At 37.6% G+C, this 23,890-nt stretch overlaps 1 protein-coding gene across 15 annotated transcripts in view; it reads left to right on the forward strand.

Moving 5' to 3' along the window:
• SGIP1 (SH3GL interacting endocytic adaptor 1) overlaps positions 1-23,890 on the forward strand; it is a 209,811-nt gene that overhangs the window by 174,943 nt on the left and 10,978 nt on the right. For all 15 annotated transcript variants that reach the window (XM_050761164.1, XM_050761245.1, XM_050761476.1 and 12 more), the window contains 2 exons: positions 9,671-9,782; positions 19,829-19,984. In XM_050761164.1, the coding sequence (XP_050617121.1) occupies positions 9,671-9,782; positions 19,829-19,984 (268 nt within the window). The remainder of the gene's footprint in view (positions 1-9,670; positions 9,783-19,828; positions 19,985-23,890) is intronic.

A 23,890-nucleotide genomic window follows, 5' to 3' on the forward strand; every position in this document is an offset into this window, starting at 1 on the left:
GACAGGAGAAGCCAAGGCAGCACTTACAGAAGCTTCTTGACTTTTTTAAGCTTCAGTTTGTCAGCTGTAAAATGGGGATAACAATACATCTTTCTTAAAAGTGTGAGGATTTAATAAGGAAATGCGTGTGGAACATTTAGCACAATCCCCAGAATTCAGAAAGTATATGTTCTTTTAGTTCTCATGGTAGCATTATTATCAATTAGATTAGGTGATGGTATAAGAGTATCAAAACACTCAAGAAAATATTATATAGAGATAGATATTTATATGCAGCATGTACACACACAATTTACACACGTATAAGATATATTTTATATATCATATATTTTATATAATATTTTATATAATCTAAGCCAACTACAATCATAATATTCCAAGATTTAGAGAAAAGGGAAAAAAATTAAAAAATTGTATGTGATAACTTTATTTTGACTTCTTTTCTCCCAAATCTATCCTAAACATTTTTGAAAAGTTTTTGCTATGATAAACAAGTAACTTCACTTCAGCTAAGATTTACAATGTCACAGGAGCATACTTACCTTTTCAAGTTAAGCTCTCACGATACAGTTCTTTCTACTGAACTATATAGAAAGAATTTCTACTTTTCTTTTTATGCTTTCCTCATTTACTAAATGCATCTGGTGCTGAGGAGAGCCTGAAACAGTATGTTACATGTCATGACTGTGAGGCAAATTCTTCTTCACTGCTAATGATAATGGCTGCCAAGTTATTGAGTTTTTACTGTGTGCCAGGTACTGTAATTTACACAAACTAATGAAACTCTTTGTCCCAGTGTTCACTCTTGGTTACCTTGCAGTTACTGGATTCTGAAGACAAGCAAAGACCACAGCAACATGAAACTATTTACTTATAATCTTAGTCCTCATTCTAATACACTTTTTCCCAAATTAACACTGGTGTCCATCCCCACCCATTACATGAATGCAGAACCGAATAAGTTTTCCCGTAGACATCTGATCATATAAACAATGGATATACCACGCAAATACAGTGCATATTTATTGCAAGTGAAATTGCCAGTCTTAGAAAGGATATAGGATTCCATGAAGTCTATGAAACTGGTGATGTAAAGCTTTTCATCACACCCAAAGACATTGTCAGTTTAGAATTTAACAGAAATTAAAACTATTAATTACTAAAAAAGAGGGAAAAGCATAAGCTTACATCCGAGCCACTTCAAAACAACGACGAGAAACTGAGAGACCCTTAGAATAATGTATAAAACTCTCAATTAATTCTGCAATAATGCTCTATTGACGATCATGAATCAAAGCCAAACCTAAATCTTGGGTGATGTGTAAAGCTGTAATACAATTTTATCAGAAAAATATACCCTTCCCAAAAATATCAACACAAATTATTTTTATTCATTCTAAGAACTCAATTATTAATGTAGCTTAAACTTTGTTAATAAAAGATCGTTTCACAAGTTTAGTTTATGACAGGTTAGAATCTCAATCAAACCTGTCTGTCATTATGTACTATGAAATTTTAGTATCCATTTTAAGTACCTTAATTGTTAAATGACTTCTCTGTTATTGACTATCCTCAAATAACAAGAACATAGAACATCTTGTATCATCATATTTAATCCTCCGAATGTCTGCAAAAGGTACTCTCTTCATTTTACAATATGATGAAGCTGAAACTCAGAGAGGTCAGGTAATTTTTCAGGGTCACAGAGTAAGGGTAAAACCCAGATTCAGAATTAATCCAATCTCTTTCCAACATTCTTTCTCTTTGTCCCTGCATTATATATAACATATTCTATAAATTATTATACAGTTGGGTCTCATTTATCTTTTTCCTAATTCTAACTAATACAATCAGCTTTTAAAGAAAAAACTAGTCTAATTTTCACTCTTTGCTACTTCATATATCTTCTGGAGCATTGTCTCTCTTCTATGCACTCTGAGGCTTTCTGATGTCTCCATCTGTTGGTTATATCCCTGTATTGTCATCCCTGGGCATAAGGGTCATTTGCCCCCTGCCTGCAGCAGATCTGGTAGGGTGGGCGGTTGTTTGGCCTGATAGCCTGCAAAATGGGGACAGTCAGTAAACAAATCAGACCACTCTCTCCTGCTGTCCATGCTTCAGATTGTGTTTTCGGGGTGACTGTTTCCAACCTCAGATGAACAGAAGGTAAAATATGCAGCTGTCTTGGCATCTGGCATTAGTGGTGCAGATCCTTCCTGCATTTGGATAAGATTGGGAGCACTGGTATTATTGTCCCAATTTAACAGAGGTGAAGCTAGAATCATTGACCATCTCAGGTCAAATATTGAAGAAGCACAGTCAAGACTGAAGCCCACACCCTCTGACGCCATCCTAGACTCCTTATTGCAGGCATTTGTTATCTGAATTTGAGCAGGTTACTTAAGCACTCTAGCTTTCCTATAAGAAACAGTTGTTTGAAATAGCACCTACTTGGTGAGATGGTGGTGCAAATTAAGGAAGATAACACACGTGAATTATTGCACAGAGTATGAATACATTACATAATAGATACTACCATTTATTGTTAATTTTGTGAAAATGCCACAATACCCCCAAGGGAGCCACTAGTTTGACATAAATTCATACTAAATGTAAAACTGAATATACGTTGTCTTCATGAGCTGGCTTTGATGAGAGAAAGTGCTAAACTTCGACATTGCAAAGTGAACGAGATTATATGGAAAATGGAGAAAGTGCACAGGAAGAGGAGACTGGCCTGCCTGAATGCAGGCTTGCTCACTGCACATGATTGGCAGAAGTGCATAGGAGGCACCTTGATTAAACTCAGGAGGCAAACGCTCCTTTATTTATAAAAGAAAACCTTATACTTGTATTCAATTTCTGTACCTGTGCATTTTGCTTTTTTTCTCTTTCCTCTTTTTTTTCTAATTTTTTATTTCTCTTCTAAAAACTCTCTTCCTCTTCTTTAAACACTTACATATACAATCTGTTCTCCTTCCCCACGTTCATTTTTCATTTGTCTTCCCATGAAATGCTTTCATAAATTAAGGACCTCATCTTTTAAAGATGTCAGAAGTCATGCTGCTATTAAGAATTTAAATTATTTTTAGCCTCAGCCTGTCTACATGTGTATATCTGTGTGACCTTGCTTGGTAATGAGAGTCACAGAAAACTGCCTTTCAGAAAACATACAGTCACACACTGGCGATTCTCTGTGCCCTCTTCCGTTCCTCAGAACCCCCTCAAAGCGTGCATGTCAATTACTTCCCAGTACTCTGGAGATGCTTTTCTGTTGGAGGTCCAGAGGCTAATGGCAGCAACTCATCCTTCTGGGGGTACCACAAATACATAATCAGGTTCCTAAGATAACTCTCTCCTGACTTCTATGCTCCTTGAGCCAGGTAGGGAGGATGGTGGCATCCGGAGTCAGGCAGTGCTTGGTTTGCATCACAGTTCTGTTTTGATTGTTTACTTGCCAGGTGACGATGGCAAGGCTATTGAATGACTTGAAACCATTTTCTCATCTGTAAAACAAGGGCAAGAATGGTACTTACAGCGCTCATAAACTTACCTTATTACCAGGATTAGTAATTAATATAAGTAAAGTCCTTTGAATAGTGGTTGGTATCCAGTAAGAGATAGAAATTTTCATTGCTGCTACAATTACCATTAAGAGAGCCAGAAAACCTAAGATTGAATTTCAGCTTCACCACTTACCAGCAGGGTTACTTTGGTCTAGAGATAATTATACCTAACCTGTGTACACTCCAGTGTACAAAGGACGTAAAGCCACGTTAGTGTTTGATTTTTGATGTTATTGAAGGACAGACAAAAAAACCATGTCAATAAATACTGCCTCCAATTGAATTCTTGGTAAATTATTATTAACAACAATAATACAATAATTACAATATTAGACTGTTCTCTAACTTCATACAGTGTTTCATTTGTAGTTAATATTATAATCCTCTTTTATACAATAAACTCCATAGAGGGAAGGATATGCCTCATACATTTCTGTGTATCCTTCAGCACCTAGCACAATGTCTAATTATTACAAGAACTCACATTTTAATAAATTAATTATGATTATTCAAATAATCAATTTGTTTATTTGAATAAAATAAACATGCATTCAACCAACTTTATCTCCTATTGACACAAGTATTATTATCAAGCCACTGAAATCAATATAATAGCTACCTATGTGATATGTGAAAAATTAGGCACACATGCACAGATTATATGATAGAATTTTAGTGACGGAAGGAAGCTGAAAGAATTCTGCGCTAACTCCATGCTCAGTGAAGAATTCTATTTGTTTTGTATCTCCCTTTGTTTCTGCCTAGAAACCTACTCAACTTCAAAGAACCAATTCTAATTCAACAACCTCAGTAAAGTTCATCCTGACAAAAATGACAGCAACAAAAACAATAATATTAGTCATATGTTTTCAAGTACATACCATGTTAAGTATTTCACAAATGTTATGCCGTTTGATGTTCACCATGAGCCTTTAACATTGATACTATCTTTATACCATTTTAAAGATGAGGAAACTGATTACAGAGAGACTTAAATACATTGTCCCTCGACATACAGATGGTAAGCCAAAGAGCCAGGATTCACACCGAAGTCTATATGACTCTAGAGTCCAGGTTTCCATTATTAAATCAACTAATAGCATCTGCTATACCACTCATTTAGTAATTAGTCTTGCAGTGAAATAATCCCATAGTGATGTCACTTGAACCATCATCTTACCTAACCTCTTGTTTGCATACATTATTGTTATTTAGTTTTCCATATGTTTATGTCTTTTTTCCTGAAAGACTACATATTTATGTCCTCACCACTATCTTGTACATGGTAGTGTCTCAGTAAATACGACAGAGCCATCCAAATCTCCAGTGAAGGTATGCTGTTTCCAGGGCAGTTTATTTTTCTGTTAGAAAGTTATTCTTACTGTAAAAATTTTAAATGCCTATAGACGACTTAAAATCATAGGATCTTAAAACAAAGACACTATGCAGTCTATTGCCTTCATTTCATGATCGAGGGAACCTAAGTTTAAGAGATTTCCCCAAGACCACAGAGCTATTAACTTGCAGATCTATAGCCTTGAACTCTGGTCTCCAGAGTCGCTGTCTGTTAATATTATTTCAGTTATTAGAAAACAGTTTCCAGGCCCCTCTTAGTCCTCTTAGGCCATAAGGCTTGAATTTCTCATTATCTTGGACACTTTTCTGGTTTTAGCCCTGTTTTCCAATAATGCTACTAAACAAAAACTCTCTGAGGTGCTATGGGGGAATGAAAGCATTCATTTATTACTCATATCATTTTCACTGAGTATAATCTTTATGCAAAATACCTGGTATTCTTGTCAATTAAACATTGATCTGCCTTTTGATTTGGTCATTCTACTTTGTAGGAATACATTACATCTTAAGGAAATTAAAAAAGGAAAACAATACCAATTTAAACAAAGATGGATTTAGATTGCTATCTAGAAGTGGTTCAACATTTGGACAATGTTTGTAGAATAACAAATAGTTGCAGAAAATGATATGTAGACTAAATAGCAATAAAAAATATTGTAAGTGGGAAAAAGTAAAACACAAAATGGCATATCAATTGCAATGTATATGGATGTGAAGAAATTAGGGTTATAAATTTTGTATCCTTAAAGATAAGAAAGTTCTTTGTAAATGTTTGTTGTTTTGTGTGTTTCTCCTTCCCTGGCATCACTGATCAGTTCTACAATAAGGACTATAGTGCCCAGAAGTTATCATAGCTAGAGGATGTGTTGTTGGGGGACGTGGGGGGAGGTAGGTAAGGAGAAATGGGTCTTGATCATGCCACAGATGGCCTTGTGTATCATTACACTGAAGAGTGTGGTCTTTGACTTGTGGATATATGTTCCAATTGCCATCTGTGAGCTTTAAAACAAAGCACACAAGCAAACAAAAAGCACTACAACCGTCATTTCTAGTGATGTGTCTCTTACTCGTCCTTTGATATAGCCCAAGCTAGGCAAGAGGTTTAGAACTCAACAATAGAAAATTGATGATCAACTAAAACCTCCAGGTGCTTTTTTTCAAGTATTCTTCTACCAAGCAAGTTTTCACCAAACCACAATTGTTTCATTAATTTTAAACCTTGATATATAAGAATTTTACATTTGTTTCTGCTGATATTTTTCTTATAAGTTCCAGTTCAGTACCTCAAAATTATAAGAAAAATTTTAGCTCTTTTAATGAATCTGCCATGATGATCATCATAAAAGTAGCTAATCATTACTGAGTGCTTACTGTGGTTCAAGCGCGATGCTAAATGCTTTGCCTCATTTTATCCTCAGAACAGGCCTACAAAGTGGGTATCATGACATCATCCCTGCCAAAGATCATTTAGATAACAAGTGTCAGAGACAGGACTCAATCCCAGGTATGTCTGATGCTAAATCCCATGCTCTTAGCCACTACAATGTGCCATTTCTGAGCACTTTATTCAGTTTTATCCAAGCCACTAAAGAGCCCAAACTAGGGACCAGTCTCTGAGATAATCCACTAGACAGTTCCTTCGCAATGGATGTATAGCTACTGATTCATGCTCATTGGATACTGTGATTTATCTAATTGTCAATTCGCTTGGCAAGACTATGATCCATACAACTTTTACTATTTTATTCATAAGACTATCCTAGAAGACTATTAAATGCTTTGCAGAATTGAAAAATATTATGATGATGACATTCCCTTTATATACTAGCATCTGCTTCTCTCCTCATTTTTATCTTTTTTCCTAAGAAATCTCCTCATCTACATTATCGTCTCCTTCACTAAACTATGCACCACACTTTGAGCCTTGGTTCCATCAAACTGTAAAATGAAGACAATACTTACTTCATACATTTACATAGCTAGCGTGCTCTAAACTGACGTCCATTGTTTCAAATACTTCAGAGGCCTCCCATCTTCCATTCAGGGTGTTCTAAGCCAAGTTCCAGAACCCCAAGAACCTCAGGAAATTTATAATGCTACTTTAAATAATAAATATGATATATATGTGTGTGATTTGCTCTGAAAAGTATTCTTAGATTTGTATTAGATTATCAAAAAGGAATTAGGATTTTAATGGCTATAAAGACAAATTTTCCTAAATGTTTATATAAAACTCTTCATGACCTAATTGCTAACTCCCCAAGCCTCATCTGCTTCCACATGTCACCCTTCAATACCCACCACACTCACATACACACACAAACAGTACCACACTTGCTGTGGTTTCTTAAATGTGTCTGCTCAGCTCCACACGTAGATACAAGGTAGACCTCCTTCCTTCTACTCTTTGTAAGATCATCTTCTTCCTCAGACTTCAGCTCCAATATCATCTTAATGAAACCTTCCCTGACCTATGCAAGCATCATTAAGTGCTTTCATAGAGCTTTGCTCATTTTTTTAAAGAATTTATCAAATCACTCCATTTGATTGTAGATTTATCTATCCTCCTCACCAAACGCTAAGTTTCAATCACGTAGTAGCAATGACCCTGATAGAGTGGTAACAGTCCAGCCCTCTTACCACTGTGGCCTAGTTTTAACCAACAGTTAGAGAAGCCATTCTTCTCCAGAAACTGGTAGTCGCTCAATAAACATTTGAACTAACAACTAAGAGCAACTAAACTGAACAACACCATTACAAAATAATGGCCTGTGTTTATTGTGCCTTTATTGTTTATAAATGTGCTTAAACCTTACTTTTCTGAGACCCAACCGTGGATAATTCAACACGTATTTAGTGGAAGGCCAATATCATCCAGGCTGGGTTTTAGGGACTGTCAAGGTCTCATTAAAGAAGCTAATGCCATTGTAACTCCCTTTTAAAATGTAGGGCTCCATGGGCAGCAAAGACTTAGCCATGCATACTCCAACTTCAGACTCACCCAGTGAGTCTGTAATTGCCCACTTGGTACATAATTGCGTACTAAGAAGGCAAAATAATAATGTCCTCAGAGTCTAAGCTTTGAACTCATACATACCCCAGTGCCAATCTTAAACTTTATGCATACCAGCTGTGCAGGACTGAACAAGTTGTATAAACTCTTTGAGCCTTGGTTCCATCAAACTGTAAAATGAAGACAATACTTACTTCATACATTTACATAGGTAATATATATAAAACAGTAAGTGTGCAACAAATAATGTTAATGGAGGTAATTAAGATTAGTGACTGTTGATGATGTTGATGATCACAATGCTGCTGCTGATGACATCAGTACATTGAACTGTAACTCATTGAGGGCAAAGACCATGTGTTTTTGAATCCCCAACACCTACCATAATACCTGATACATAGTAGATATTAGATATTAGATAACTGTTTGTTAAATTAATTGTCAATTGCCAAGTCCAAGATATTGAAAGCCAAGAGGAGACAGAAAAGAGGCTAGCATGAACTAGAGTGATCAAGGAAAGCTTTATTGAGGAGGGAGGTGTACGAATGGTAGATTGTTTTCAGACCTGGAGAAGAGGACAAAAGTTATTGAAGGTGAAAGAAAACAAGCCTAACACTAAAGTATATAGTCCATGCTGGGAGTGGGGAGGAGTAAATGCATTTTGTTTGGCAGGAAGGGGAAGCAGTGCGTATGTGACATAATTAAATACTTTATGTAATAATTACCAAAACTTTACTGCTCAATACCATGCCCACAGATCAATAACAAAAACAATAGTCTTAAATGTTGATGCTTTCAGAAGCTACAGGTTACAGTAAAATGATACAGAAAATGTTTCATTTAGAACACTGCATGGTATGGTGGGAAAAACGTGAGTTCCATAGGGAGATACACCTAGGTTTGAATTTTTGTTTTGCCATTTAACTAACTATATTATCTTAGGCAAGTCACTTACATGGAGCTTCCGTTTCCTCTGCTATAAAATGGGAATAATCATACCTATCCCACAAGGCCAATGTGGAATTTGAATGAGATTATTCATGCAAGGCACCATGTTCGTACAGACATGCCTTGCCCATGTCTGCATGAACACCTGTGTATAGCAGGTGTTCAACAGATATGAGAGCTGGCGTTATTTTTAATAGTGTGAATTAGTGCATTTATGTCTTGTGCTAAGTCAATGTGTATATTTTGGTTGTGTATGTTTTTGGACATGTAAACTTGAGCTTACTTGGTCTGAGAGTAACTGGGCTTTTTGAAATGGAAATAATCCAGGAAAAAAAAAATGGGTAATGTGATACCACTTGGCTGCTCTTCAAAATGAAGAAATGAAAAAAGTTTTTAGTATGGGCAATTGATTGAACTGAATGCTCAAATAGGAAACTAATAATTGTCTTTATTAACCACCTGCTGTACAAACTGTCATGCAAATACTGCCTTATGTTTTATGCAAAACATTTGAAAACCCCTATGACTTTGTTCTGCTTGGATTTTCTTTTCTGTGCCAAAATACGTAATTGAATTAATTTCAAGTGTGTTTGTCTGTAAACTAGCCAAATATTTCCTTTTAAATACTTGAGCTCTATGTTGAATATACAGAGTTATGGTTCTTAGAACATTTTTTTAACATTAAGGGGTAGATTTTATTCCTTAATCCTTTAATGGGCTTTTAATTTCACATATACTAAAGTGTCTCTTAATTTCATAATAAATGAAAACTTTTCATTTCATGCAGGTTCTTCCAGGGGACCCAGCCCCCTAACCATGGGAGCCCAGGACACTCTCCCTGTTGCAGCAGCATTTACAGAAACAGTCAATGCCTACTTCAAAGGAGCTGATCCAAGCAAGTAAGCCTGATACTTGGTCCATGCAAAAAATAATTCAGTTAGCAATAGTAGGTGGCACAGCTACAATAGAGGTGAAAATGTCATTAGGAATATTGATTTCATGCTTTTTAAAATGTATCAAGAGAATTTACTCTAGAAACCTTTGATTCCGTTTTGGTTCTAGATAACTTACTCTAGAAACCTAGAAATCTTTGATTCTGCTTTGGTTGCAAGTAACAGAAAACTCTAACCCAGTCTGTCAACAATGAGGAAATTTATTGTCTCACAAGAGTAAAAGTACAGATCATGTCTTTTATTGTCTTAATCTTTCCTGGATGGGAATCACCCACGTATAAATTAAAACGATGGTTCACTGGAATGAGAACATGAAAGAAAAAACACCTTCCCAAAACACTCAAAGTATCAAGGGAACAAATTTTCTGTGATGCTTACTAAGTAAGGAAAAACTGGCCAAAAATGAAAGAGAAAGAAAAAAACTATAATCAGAGCAAAGTAAAAATTCTAGGGAGAGTTCACCACCTTCTATTTACATGAGCCTGATTTCACTTATACATGTACATACTGACAATGGACTTGGTCTGAATGCATACATTTATATAATTAAATATTTGACCTCTTGCTAAGGAATTCCATAGATAGGATTCAGAAAATCGATGGTTTCCCTCAAATTATATTGTGTATTTTATGTGTGTGCACATGTGCATTATTCTATAGAAAGGGTCTATAACATTTATCACTTAACAAAGGGATTTGTAATCCAAAAAAAGATTAAAAGTGATTAGTGATCTACACCGAAAACTAAACAACTAAGTCAGACTTAGTTTCAATAGTGTCATTAATATAATTCCAGGTCTGAATATGATCAATAAAGGGAACGCCTACGTGAGGAAAGAACTGCTCTTAGTTTTTTTACTTACAAAGACTAGGGCTTGGAAAAACTTAATATCTATGACATAAGAACTGGAGACCAGACATGGTGGCTCACACATGTAATCCCAGCACTTTGGGAGGCTAAGGCAGAAGGATTGCTGAGGCCAAGGGTTCGAGACCACCCCTGGCAACATAGGGAGATCCTGGCTCTGCAAAAAATACAAAAATTGTCTGAGTGTGGTGGTGCACACCTGCAGTCCCAGTTACTTGGGAAGTTGAGGTGGGAGGGTCACTTGAGCCTGGGAGGCAGAGGCAGCAGTGAGCCATGATCACACCACTGCACTCCAGTCTGGGTGACAGAGCAACACCCTGTTTCAGAAAAATAAATACAATTTTAAAAACCGGAGAAGAAAAAGTCAATGTGTATATAGAAATCTAAAACTCGAAATCTAACAATATTATACTGGAAAACTAATATAATTAGTCACTCCACCTTTAAGTGTACTAGCCAGCCGCTAGGATCTATCAACTTCATGTCTCTTTAAACATCTAGGTTTCATTCTATGCCCAGAATATTATAGAGAAACAAACACTGTGGACTCTGGATTTTCCATGTCTTTTCTCTTTCATCCTCAAAACAGAAAGGCCATTTGCCACATCCCTGTATCAATAGAAATTACAAGCTACCTCTTATAGAGCATACGTCTGAACTGTTAAAGCAAGTAGACACCATGAGCGTTAGCTGTAGATATGCTTTATTCATACATATTTGTTCTGTAGAATCTTCTTTGGATAAAGGATTTGCATAATTTTCTGTTATTCCAGTTCTAAGAAATACTTACCACTGACTACTGACCATACCTTAGAAAATCAGGTTGGCCTGAATTGAGAAAAGCAGACAGAAACACCCTTCTATGTTTTTATTTATTTTTTGAGATGGAGTCTCACTTTGTCACCGAGGCTGAAACACAATGGCACAATCACAGCTCACTGCAGCCTCAACCTCCCAGTCTCAGGCAATTCTCCCACTTCAACCTTCTGAGTAGCTGGGACTATAGGCACACGCCACCACACCTGGCTAATTTTTGTATTTTTTGTAGAGACAGGGTTTTGTCATGTTGCCCAGGCTGGTCTTGAACTCCAGGGCTCAAACGATCTGCCCACCTTGGCCTCCCAAAGAGCTAGGATTACAGGTGTGAGCCACTGTGCCTGGCCAGAAATGCCCTTTTTAAAAATTAGAGTAGTCAGGAGTGTGGAGTGAAAGTGTATACCTAAGTGAAAACCACTGGGGATCCACAAGAATGAATTCATCTTTGTCTGCTTCCTAATTGGCTTTCATTCGTTCATCCACTAATTTATTCAGGGAGACCTAATTGGTCTCCCTTCTTCCACTTTTGCACCCCTACAAAGTCTCAACATACATGTCACTCTTCTGCTCAAAATCCTCCTATCTTGTTCAAAGTAAAAACAAAATGCTTCATAATACTCTTACGAGACCCTCCATGATCTGCCCTTGGAGACTCCCCCAGCCTCACCCCAGTGGCTGTTTCTCTGATCCCATCTCCATCACTCCTTTCCTTATCCCTGACCATGCCTCCAACCCTCACCTCCATATTCACTCCAGTCTAGCCACATGGCCTCCTGGCGTCTCTCTTCCATCACCCCAACCCATCCGCACCTCAGGAGTTTTCATTTGCTGCACTTTCTGCCTTCAGATGCTTTCTCTCCTAGGTTCTTCTCCTAGGTTCTGAGTGACTTGTCCCCTCATTCCCTTCATGATTCTTCAGTAAATTTATCAAAGAGACCTTCCCTGTCCATTCTGTATAAAATAATAGCAGAGCTCCCCACCCCGTCAACATTTTCTTCCTCTTTACCTCACATTCTCTGTCTCCATAGCCCTTCTCTCTTAACATCTTTTTTGTTGTTGTTGTCCATTATTTGTCTTCTTCCTTACTAGAATGTAAACACCATGAGAGCTGGATTTTGCCTGTTTGGTTCACTGTTGTGTCCTCAGCTAAACAGGACAAGGCATATTTGCTGAACAAGTTAAATTGAATTACTCTCCTAACATTTACAAAATGGCTACTATGTACCTGCCATTGTGCTAGACAGGAGACATATTGGTAATAAAGACAGCTCATATGCAAAATAGGACTTGTGCATAAATATAATAAAAAGTGCACCATAGAACACATGTAACTATGGTGCAATGGGAGTCAAGAAGCCCTTAATAACATATTTCTTAATTCCAGTAAGTGGTATAGCAGCCTATCCCCTGTCAGCCTGTCACAATATAAGCCAGAGTTTTCACCCTGGTTCAGTTTCCCAATACACTATGACAGGTGTGTAGGGTGGTCTGCACCTGTAAGCCTGGTGTCTGCAGCCTTGGCATTCCAATGACATGGCACTTGAGCCAAATTAATATTAGTGACCCTTCTAAATTAACTGAGCCTTTGACTTGTGGATGTATATCTGTTTTCAATTTTATTGCCACAAATAGTTGTAGGATGTCCTGTATGCTGGTAGGTGGGAGATCCAATATATTTCATTAAAATTTTGAAATCAGAAACTTATAAATGAGTAACTTATAAACATAAATGAATCATGAAGTGACACTCATATATTTAATTGCATCTTCAGCACCATGTTAATTGCTCTTCCTTTATTATTCACTTTCAAGGAAACAACTCAAGTTCTATCACCAGGTGGAAATAATGCCAACCAAGGTACCAAAGAGAGAAATGATGCAGCAAAGGCATTTGGATTTGATTTTGTCTATAGTTCCCTGTCATCCTGCATCAAAGCCATTTGTTCTCAGACCATCCACTGGGAACAGAAATCTACTATCTTAATTATTATATACTATGATATGTAACCCATTTAAATATAGTTATACTCTAAATATTCGGAGCACCTGTAACAGGTATTCTGACATGTAAGACTTTCTCAGTAGCTCACTGGCAGCGAATTCCTTGACCTTTGCTATTGATTGGGGAAACACATCTCCCACTGTTAGTTTCTATTTAAAGAACCTTGGTGCTTAAAAATAAGGGTCAGAGATTAACTCTCTAATTCCCTGGAAAAGCTTAGGTTTCTCAGCTGTCTCTTATCCTTCTTTTATCGTCACATTTTAATTATTTATTCAGTATATGTCTTCCTGTTTAAACTAGAGGTTTGCACAAGGACCATTTGTCCAATTTGTCACTGCCAATTCTAGCACATTACATTGTGCCTGGTTTATTGTGTAGGCACCCTATAAATAAATATGTAAATGTATAAATTTATATTTTAAACACTGAGTTCTTACTCTGAGTTCTGCGTTATGCACCATTGCCTTCCCAGAACCTATGACACAGAACTTGCCTTCACAATAGTAAATAAGATGTGCACAAAACTGCAACGCAGTTTTCTAGAAAAAGATTTGTACCCACTCCAAGCAAACCCAGAGAAAGGAAAAACCAAGGAAGGCTAAATGGAAAGGATATTAAGAAATGTTTTGGAAAGGCCTTCTTTTGAACTTAGTCTCATAATATGAAAAGCAGTACATAAGCCAAAGAAAGGGAATTGTAAAGAAAAGAAGAGAAGCTACATCTACAAAGATGTACACTGAGAAAGAGATCTGGGAGTTTAGTGAGCAGTACATATAAATCACATTTTATGAGAGAGATGCATCTCTGATGACCTCACACATTCCCTGAACAAAACTGGCCAGTGTTTCTGTGACCAGCGAATGGGTGCTGCCCATGGCACTAGGGAAAATCCAGTGTATAAGTCACTTGGCTGGTTGACTTTGAAGTTTTGCCATTTTTTGACAAATATTTCATTTATGAGGATTCACATGATTTCTTATTTTATTCATGAAGTAAGCATCTATTCATATTTCCATCTCGCATTATTTCCACATCCAAACTCACATGAAATGTAGCCACCCTGCATACTGGTAGGAACAATCCTTAAGTTAAAAATAAAATTATTTAGTGAGTATAGAAAATATTCCATTTGTTTATAGAACATTTCAGGTCAATTTAGACACTGGATGGGTTATTAAGTCAGCAAAAGTTCTGGCTCTGACAATTGTGATGCCGAAACGTAACTGAGGCTTCAGTACTTCTTACACAGGGCTACGTGGACTACCTCTCCCACCTTCTACCCGACACTAAGCCCTTTGAAAGCAGAGGCTATTTTGCTCATTTTTAAATTAACACCCCACTGGAAAAAATAATAATGACAACTTGCATAGTTAGGAGTGAATAGGCAGATGCCTGTCATAAATGCTACCTCCTCCCCTGTCTGACTTGCTTTCAAAACAGAAACTTTATCTCCTACCAAGACACCGTTTAGATCTCATTTTGAGCAACCTGGAAAGAAAGCTGAGAAAATTCCCTACCAGTTAAAAAACAATTGAGCCACCACTGCTAATAACAATATACTGAGTGATGGTAGGTGCTGAAATCTAATTTTATAAGTGCTCTAATAGTTTATTAATAGCTGCCAAACAATATTCTCCATGTCCACATATGGACAAATATCAAGAGTAGACTCAGCTTGAGGGGAAGTCAAGGCTCAGAACCAATTTGGCACTAGTATACAAAGAGGGTTAATGGATCTAAAAGTTAGAGAAGGAAGGCAGCAGCTTGCTCCCAAACTGGGAGGTCAGCAGTGTTCTCCAGGAAAGATGGAGATGCAGACTTCCAGAAACCAAAAATCTCATTCAGAGCACTACAAAGTTATGGATTTAACACCTGAGTGAGGGAGGCTCACATGGCATCTTTAAGAAGCTCATCTGCTCCCCGTCTCTGCCCCAAACCCAGCCTTAAACATACAAGGCTATAGCAGTTCCTCATTTAAGCTATTTTGAATGTATGCCAGAGAGCTCCTCACCTGAACCAGGTGTGTTTCATCAATTAGAGTTACACAATATACAAGGTGACTATGGGACAATGTGGAGACCCCATGCTACAATGTGAGCAAAGTTTTCATTTATTAACATCAATTTCCCTAGAAAGTACATACCTGAACTTAGAGGTGAAGTACTATAAGAGTCAACTGTGGAGACATTGGAGGAAATCATAAAGAAGCTCACTCACTTTAAGTATTTACTGTTTCCCAAAGAAGAATGAGCTTCGTGAAATTCCTGCTTTAGCCAAGGTAGAATAACAGACCAGTTTACCCTTCTACCTCAAACAGCTTAAAAATGAGCAAAATATATAAAACAATTACTTGCAAGACACTGGACCTCAGGCGAAGGCAGTGATCCCTAAGAGAGGAGTTGCGCCCTATGATTGCTCCAGTTTACTTCTTTGAGAGTTTTCAGGCCTAGCATAAGGAGAGCCCAGCTGACTTCCAGCTGCTCATGGGGAGGTGTTTCACTGAGGCATTCTACTACAAAACTGGCCGAGGGAAGTGCCAGGGGAAGCTAAGGTCGGTGGGTGCTGCCGCCACCATGCACTGCAGAAGATGGCAGTGGAGAAGGCATGAACATGGCAGGAGGCTGGAAAAGAATCCATCTGCATTGCAAGATCTGAGCATTGTGGCAGCCCAGCCAGTTGTACTCCATGAGTCAGATGACAGGGAAGCTGTCTGTGCTACCAGGCACTGGCAGAGCTAAATGACTTGCAAAACGCACACTCTGGGGACACTACATGCACTGCAGGAACCACACACAGCCTCTTGCTCTGCAACAGCCTGGCACTACATAAGCCTTGTGCATTGCAAGAGCAAGCATTTGCAAGCAGGCTGGAAGGGAGAAGGAAAACTCCTTTCTCCTGCAGTGTCTCTCTAGCGCCCTCTACTGACAAAACTAAGCATGGTTCCTGCAGGCAAAGAGAAAACATAACAAAAGGTCCATTAATTTTCTCAGCGCAGTTAGTAAAGGGTGAATTGGAACGGAGAGGCAATGAATTGATTTTATTTAGACATTGACGCAGTGATTATAAATCTCATGTGGAAATTCAAAGGGCCTACCATAGCCCAAACAATTATGAAAAGGAACAAAGTTAGAGAACATCACTTGATTTCATAAGTATTATAAAGCTAGTGTAATCAAGACAGTGCGATATTGGCTTAAAAAATAGACCAAATAGATCTATAGAACAGAATGAATCATGAATCCAGAAATAATAGACTCACACAGATAAGGACAATTAGATTTCAACAAAATTTTCAAAGTAATTCGGTGGAGAAAGGACAGTCTTCTCAGAAAATGGTTTTAATCTTCTCTGAAGAAAAAAATATTCTTCAGAAAATGGCTGAAACAACTGGATATTTATATCCACAGACACACAAAATGAACTGAGATCCATACTTGACATTATATACATTGTAAGACTCAAATAGGTGAAAATGGGTAATGAAGCTAAATGTAAAATCAAAGATTTTTTTTAAACTTCTAGAAGAAAATATAAGTGAGCCAGTTGCAGTGGCTCATGCCTGTAATTCCAGCACTTTGGGAGGCCAAGGTAGGAGGATTGCTTGAGGCCAGGAGTTTGAGGCTGCAGTGAGCTATGCTTGCACCCTGCACTCTAGTCTGGGTGACAGAGAAAGACCTTGTCTCAGAAAGGAAAAAGAAAATATAAATGAAATTTTCGTGACCTTGGGTTTGGCAAAGACTTCTTAAATAAGACATCAAAAGAATGACTGGATTAGATATAACCCATAAAAGAATAAATTGATGAATTAGAAACTTCTGCTCTTCAAATGTGTTTTTAAGAGAAAGAAAAAACAAAACAAGCCACAGACTGGGCTGCAAATTATATATCTGACAACTGAAATGCCCAGAATGTGTAAAGAAACCTTAACATTCAATAAGAGAACAAACAACTCTATTTAAAAACTTGGCAGACAGTTTAAGCAGACACTTTGCCAAAGAAGATAACTGATGGCAAGCACATAAAAGATGCTTATGATCCTTAACCATTATGCAAATGCAAATGAAAACAACAAGAAGATACCACTACTCATCTATGAGAATGGCTAAGATTTAAATTCTCAATTCTACCAAGTGTTGGTGAGAGTGTGGAATAACTAAAACCCTCATGCACAGCTGTATTTTCCACTTTAGAAAACAGTTAGAGCTAAATGACTTGCAAAACTCACACTCTGGGGACACTACATGCACTGCAGGAACCACACACAACCTCTTGCTCTGCAACAGCCTGGCACTACATAAGCCTTGTGCATTGCAAGAGCAAGCATTTGCAAGCACGCTGGAAGGGAGAAGGAAAACCCCTTTCTCCTGCAGTGTCTCTCTAGCGCCCTCTACTGACAAAACTAAGCATGGTTCCTGCAGGCAAAGAGAAAATATAACAAAAGTCCATTAATTTTCTCAGCGCAGTTAGTAAAGGGTGAATTGGAACGCAGAGGCAATGAATTTGAGAGCCCACACCTGTTGTGTGAGCTAGTGACTCTCCTCCTATGTACTGACCAAGAGAAATGACAGGGTATATTCATACTCATACCTGTACACATGTATCCATTGCACCTTTATTTGTAATTGGCAAAAACTGGAAAGAACCCAAATGTTCTTCAGTAGGTGAACGTATTTTTTAAAACTGTGGTATATCCATACACTACACAGCCACGAAACGAAATGAACTATTAGTGCACACAACTACATGGACAAATCTCAAAATAATTATGTGGAGTGAAAGAAACAAAAAATCACACACCTTACAATTCTGTTATATAAAATTCTAGAAATTGCAAAAGAAGGTATAGTGACCGGAAGCATATTAACTCTTGCCTAGGGACAGGGAAAGGAAGCAGTGGGAGAGATTACAAAAAGGGATTACAAAAAAGCATAAGGACGCTTTCAGGGATGATGGAAATGTTCATTTTCTTAATTGTATGATGATTTTACATCATATAATCTCATGGAGTTTTACACTATAAATAAGTTCAGTTTATTATATATCAATTATATCTTCATAAAGTCTTTTTTTAAAAAACAAAGAATTATTTTTCCTTCCACACTATCATCCCATTGTGTTAACTTATCTGACTGATTTTACAATTTTTACCAAATAGACAAATTAATGGAACGAAGAACTAGTTACATGCAGGCAAAAACTTTACCTCATGAGTACATAAAAGAACATGCTAAAGGCATTACTCATGTTACTCGAAGAACTAGGACAAGTCCCAAGAAATAATGTGATGACATTGTACAGTTTACTATCTTGAAATATGCTGCCAAAGATTCAGAAATCAAAGTGAGGGAGAACCACCAGAGCAGAGGATTCTATTCATGAGGCGAAGCTATAGACTTCTACAGAAAGAGAAAAGCCGTGCTTTTCTTCTTACATTTCAAAACATATAAAACAAAATAGTCACTTTGTAAAATAAATGTTGACCATTTAGTTCTCAGATAAGTTAGAAATGATACACTGCTGGTGAGAGTGTAAATTAATTCAACCATAGTAGAAAGTAGTGTGGTGATTCCTCAAAGGGCTAAAAACAGAACTACCCTTCGACCCAAAGATCCTATTACTGGTTATATTCCCAAAGAAATATAAATCATTCTATCATCAAGACACATGCATTGGTATGTTCATTGCAGAACTATTCACAATAGCTAAGACACAGAATCAACCTAAATGGCCACCAGTGGTAGACTAGATAAAGAAAATGTGTTATATGTACACCATGGAACACTACACAGCCATAAAAAAGAATGAGATCATGTCCTTTGCAGGAACATGGATGGAACTGAAGGCCATTATCCTTCCCAAACCAACACAGGAACAGAAAAACGAACACCTCATGTTCTTACTTATAAGTGGGAGCTAAATAACGAGAACACGTGGACAGAAAGAGGGGAACGACAGAAACTGGGGCCTGCTTGGGGGAGGAGGCTGGGAAAAGAGAAAGGTTCGCAAAAAAAAAAAACCTGGCAAGTACTATGCTTAGCACCCAGGTGACAAAATAATCTGTACACCAAATCCCCAAGTCATGTGTTTACCTATATAACAAACCTGCACATGTACCCCTGAACCTAAAATGGAAGTTAAAGTATTTTTTAATGGAATTGTAAGAAAATACCTTTTATCTCTTCTGCACCTCTTCTGCTGTTTAACATTGCCTCATAAATTGTTTTTCACAGCTGTTTTGATTCAGTTTGATTCAGTGTATTGACATCGGTTTTCTCTCTCTTTCCTCTCTGTGTTTTGATCTGCCAGATGTATCGTTAAGATTACTGGAGAAATGGTGTTGTCATTTCCTGCTGGCATCACCAGACACTTTGCCAACAACCCATCCCCAGCTGCTCTGACTTTTCGGGTGGTAAATTTCAGCAGGTTAGAACACGTCCTGCCAAATCCCCAACTTCTCTGCTGGTAAATATGATTTTGCATAAATTTTCCAGAGATATATGTGGCTTAGTACTTTGTACTTAGATGAGGGATATATCTTAGCAAGAGAGTCGCACTATAGTGAAATTACCACCACTCAAATATATTTGTAGATTCAAACATGGAATCTACCAGCTATCAAAATTTGTTGTGGGTGATTGTGTATGTGTGTGACTGCATATGCATATACATGTTTTAATGGCCGACTATCTCAAGTGGTTAGAGAGACAGAGTAAGAAAATCTGTATCAGCAACAGTTTATTCATTGTCTGTTTTACTCATTATCAACAGACAGTGGATGACAATGGCGGGAAATGAGCCAAATAACAAGAATAAAATCCTTTCATTGTATGAGCATCTTTTTATTTTTATTTTATTTCATTTTATTTTATTTTTGAGATGGAGTCTCACTCTGTTGCCTAGGCTGGAGTGCAGTGGCACCATCTCAGCTCACTGCAACCTCAGCCTCCTTGGTTCAAGTGGTTCTCCTGCCTCAGCCTCCCAAGTAGCTGAGATTACAGGTGCCCACCACCACGCCTGGCTAATTTTTGTATTTTTAGTAGAGATGGGGTTTCGCCATGTTGGCCAGGCTGGTCTCAAACTCCTGACCTCAAGTGATCTGCCCGCCTCAGCCTCCCAAAGTGCTAGGATTGCAGCCTTGAGCCACCGCGCCTGGCTTTCTCTTTAAATCAATTGTGTGTGTAGGTGTGATTGTGCATGTGCAGATGCATAATAAAGACATCAAATACAGGTTTAATATTTAATACAATTTCATTATAATGATCATTGCTTTGATGGAACTTTACATGTATGACATAAAATAAACTTATGCAAATCTGTTTATATAAATATAATTTTCACATTTTCTAGCTATTAAACCTGAATTTGATGTCTTTATTATGCATATGCACAGTCACACAAACCCACATGCATGCATGCTATTAAAATGGTCAATTATACAAGTTAATTATTTGCAGTGAATGAGCTGAAAGGAGTCTTCTTGACAGCTTCTCCATCATGAAGTCCTGATGGTCATCTACAAAGCTCTGTCTGAAGTGGCCACTTTTCTCTTTACTGCCACCTCCCTTGTCCAAGTGACCACTGTCTTTTCCCCGTAGCACTGCAATTGCCTTCTTCTCTCCCTGAATCCAATCTTGCCCGTCTCCAGTACATTTTAACAGCCAGGTGGTCTTTTATGAGTAAATCAGGTCATCTTCGTTCACAACTCCCTGGTGGCTTCGTATTACCCTTGTCCCAGAATCTAAACGTGTTACCATTGCCTTTGAGGCCTTGAGTTATTTACCTTGTCTGCCTCTCTGTTCTCATCTCCCACCATCCTGCCTCAGAATCCTTTTAGCTCCAGCAAGACCTGTCAATCTCAGAAACAGGCTGAGTCCTTTCCCACAACACGGCTTTTAGTACGTTTCCTCTGCCTGGAATATCATTTCAACCTTCTTCACCTGACTCCAACTCATCCTTTAGTCTCAGCTCTACTCTGCCTCTGACACTATCCCATTCTCCTCCCCAGACCCCCACCAACCAGCCCTAAACTAGTAGCTTGGTGCAAAAGTAATTGCAGTTTCTACCATTACTTTTAAATGACAAAAATCACAATTACTTTTGCGCCAACCTAATAAATTCTGTCCTCTTGTTATTCTCTCTAAAGGTACCCTGTTCTTTTCCTTTGTGGCACTTACTACAGTTAATAATGACATATCTATTTGTGTTTCTTCATTCATCCATCTGCCATACAAGACTGTGCAAACCATGAGGGAATGGAAAAAGTCTCTTAATTCAAATTCTTGCTTCAGTTTCCCTCCGTGTTTTGATTGCGCACGTTGAGCCAGTTTATTTTTCAAGGTTCTTCCATCGGAAATTAGGAATTATGTGCCAATATCTTGCCAGTTTGTTTGTAAATATGACTGGTGTCATAGTTACAGCTTTTGTTGCATTTTTAGGCAGTTATGTTGCCAAGTTCTTACGCATATGTGCAAAAGTTGTATACATGTATTAACATATTGGTCTTATACATAGAATCAAATATCACTCAAAAGGGTTTTGCTTCCCAAAATATTATATAGACCCTTAAATTATTATTTGCAAAAGTAAAAAAAAAGAAAGAAAGAAAATATATCACATTAATTTGGATCTTATGAACTCTAAATATTTAATCACTATAACAGGGCTGTGATGAGTGACCCTTTAGTCATCTATAGACTCTTTAGTTTTGTTATGCAGTGCCACTCCACTACCTCGACCACCACAACCATCCCCAGTTTTTAAAAAGGTGTTGTTGACCAGGCATCATTCTAGATTGCAGTCCCAGCCTTTAGTGTCTATCATCAGCCAATTGTTTCCTTAATGTTTACTGAAGAAGACTTCATATGTGACCATGGCCCCTGGACATTTTGGTTTGCAATCCCTATGACAGGGGTCAAATTGAAGATTACGTCTACTTTTTTCTTGTGAAAAAAGTTTTGCTTGTAAAAAATATGCGGGAACAAATGTCAAGTCAAATACGAGACTGAAGAATGCTCAAGAAGCCTTGAGCATTTAAGAATTCCATCTCTGTGTAAGCATTTGATTGGCAAAGCTTTCTTGGATATTTTTTAAAGCAGGTTCTCTAAGAAATTATCACAGACCTACGACAACTTATTTTGCTATTAAACTCAGCAAATGTATTTCTTTAAAATTGTTTTATATAATTGAGGATTTCCCAATTATTCAAATCTACTTAGTACAAATTAATGATATGATGCTAGATATTAATTCTGAACCTCTGTTTTGGCATAGTGGGAAAGTGTACAACTGATATGGGCTGGAATCTGGCTCTGTTTCTTATTAGCTGCATGACCTTAAGCAAATTATTTAATTTCACTGACCCTCTGTTACTCTTACCTCCTGCCCGCTTGTGTAGCAACAGCTCGGAGAGCTTGGGTAACTTAGATGCTTTTCAATTAAAACACTCAGATAGCCCTTATCAGCATCCCTAGCTCAGCCGACAAGGGGCAAAGTCTTCAGGACAACATGTGTTTTCCACCCCCTTCCTCTATTTCCAGGGCCAAAGAGCTTTACCTCGTCCTCAATAACCTTATATCCAAGGACAGCAAAACCACACTGGTCACACTGAGACTTGGCCACCCTTTCCTAACAGATCAGTGACAGTTTTAAGGCCCTGGTGTTTTTTACTCAGCTTTCTTGATTTATAGGAATTCTGGAGACTGAATCATAGCAACTTGCTTTTGACCTGTATTTTCAATTTTTCACTGTATCAGTCTTCTCTCTTCTCAACCCCGAATTTTCTCTTTTTATAACAAGTTTGCTCATCTTTAGAAACAAAGACAATAATTCTTCCTTTGTAGGGTAGATTTTAATGAAATAGTTTATAAAGCCTAGCATATAATAGGTGCTCAAGAAATTATAACTACTGTTATTGTACTATATAGGATATTCTGAAAGTGAAATGTCAGCAAATGTGTGTGACAAGTAACTGAATCACTTGTGGCTTTAGCTTCCTCATTATATGGGAAATGAGTTATATGTTTGTACACTCTTGCCTGATTCTTTTTATCACTGAGATGAGCATTTGCAAGATAGATTGGGTAAGTGGTCTGTATACAGGCCTCTGAGCAAAGCTAAGACTCTCATAGGGATATAAAACTTCTTAGCTTGTAAAGATTCTGCTCTTCTTCTGTATTATAACTACAATGATTGTCATTTAAACTCCAGGATCGTCTTATAAGTGAAGTGAAATCTTTGATGATTTAAATGCTCATGGATGAAATATTATGAATGCTGAAAAGGTAGCATGGTAATTTTAGTATCACTGTTTTCTGCTTAGTTGGTGATAAAGGCCATGTTTACATTTGGTCAAATATTTCGCTAGATAAT

This window comes from Macaca thibetana, chromosome 1 (assembly GCF_024542745.1).
Source record: "Macaca thibetana thibetana isolate TM-01 chromosome 1, ASM2454274v1, whole genome shotgun sequence".
Classification (NCBI taxonomy): domain Eukaryota; kingdom Metazoa; phylum Chordata; class Mammalia; order Primates; family Cercopithecidae; genus Macaca; species Macaca thibetana.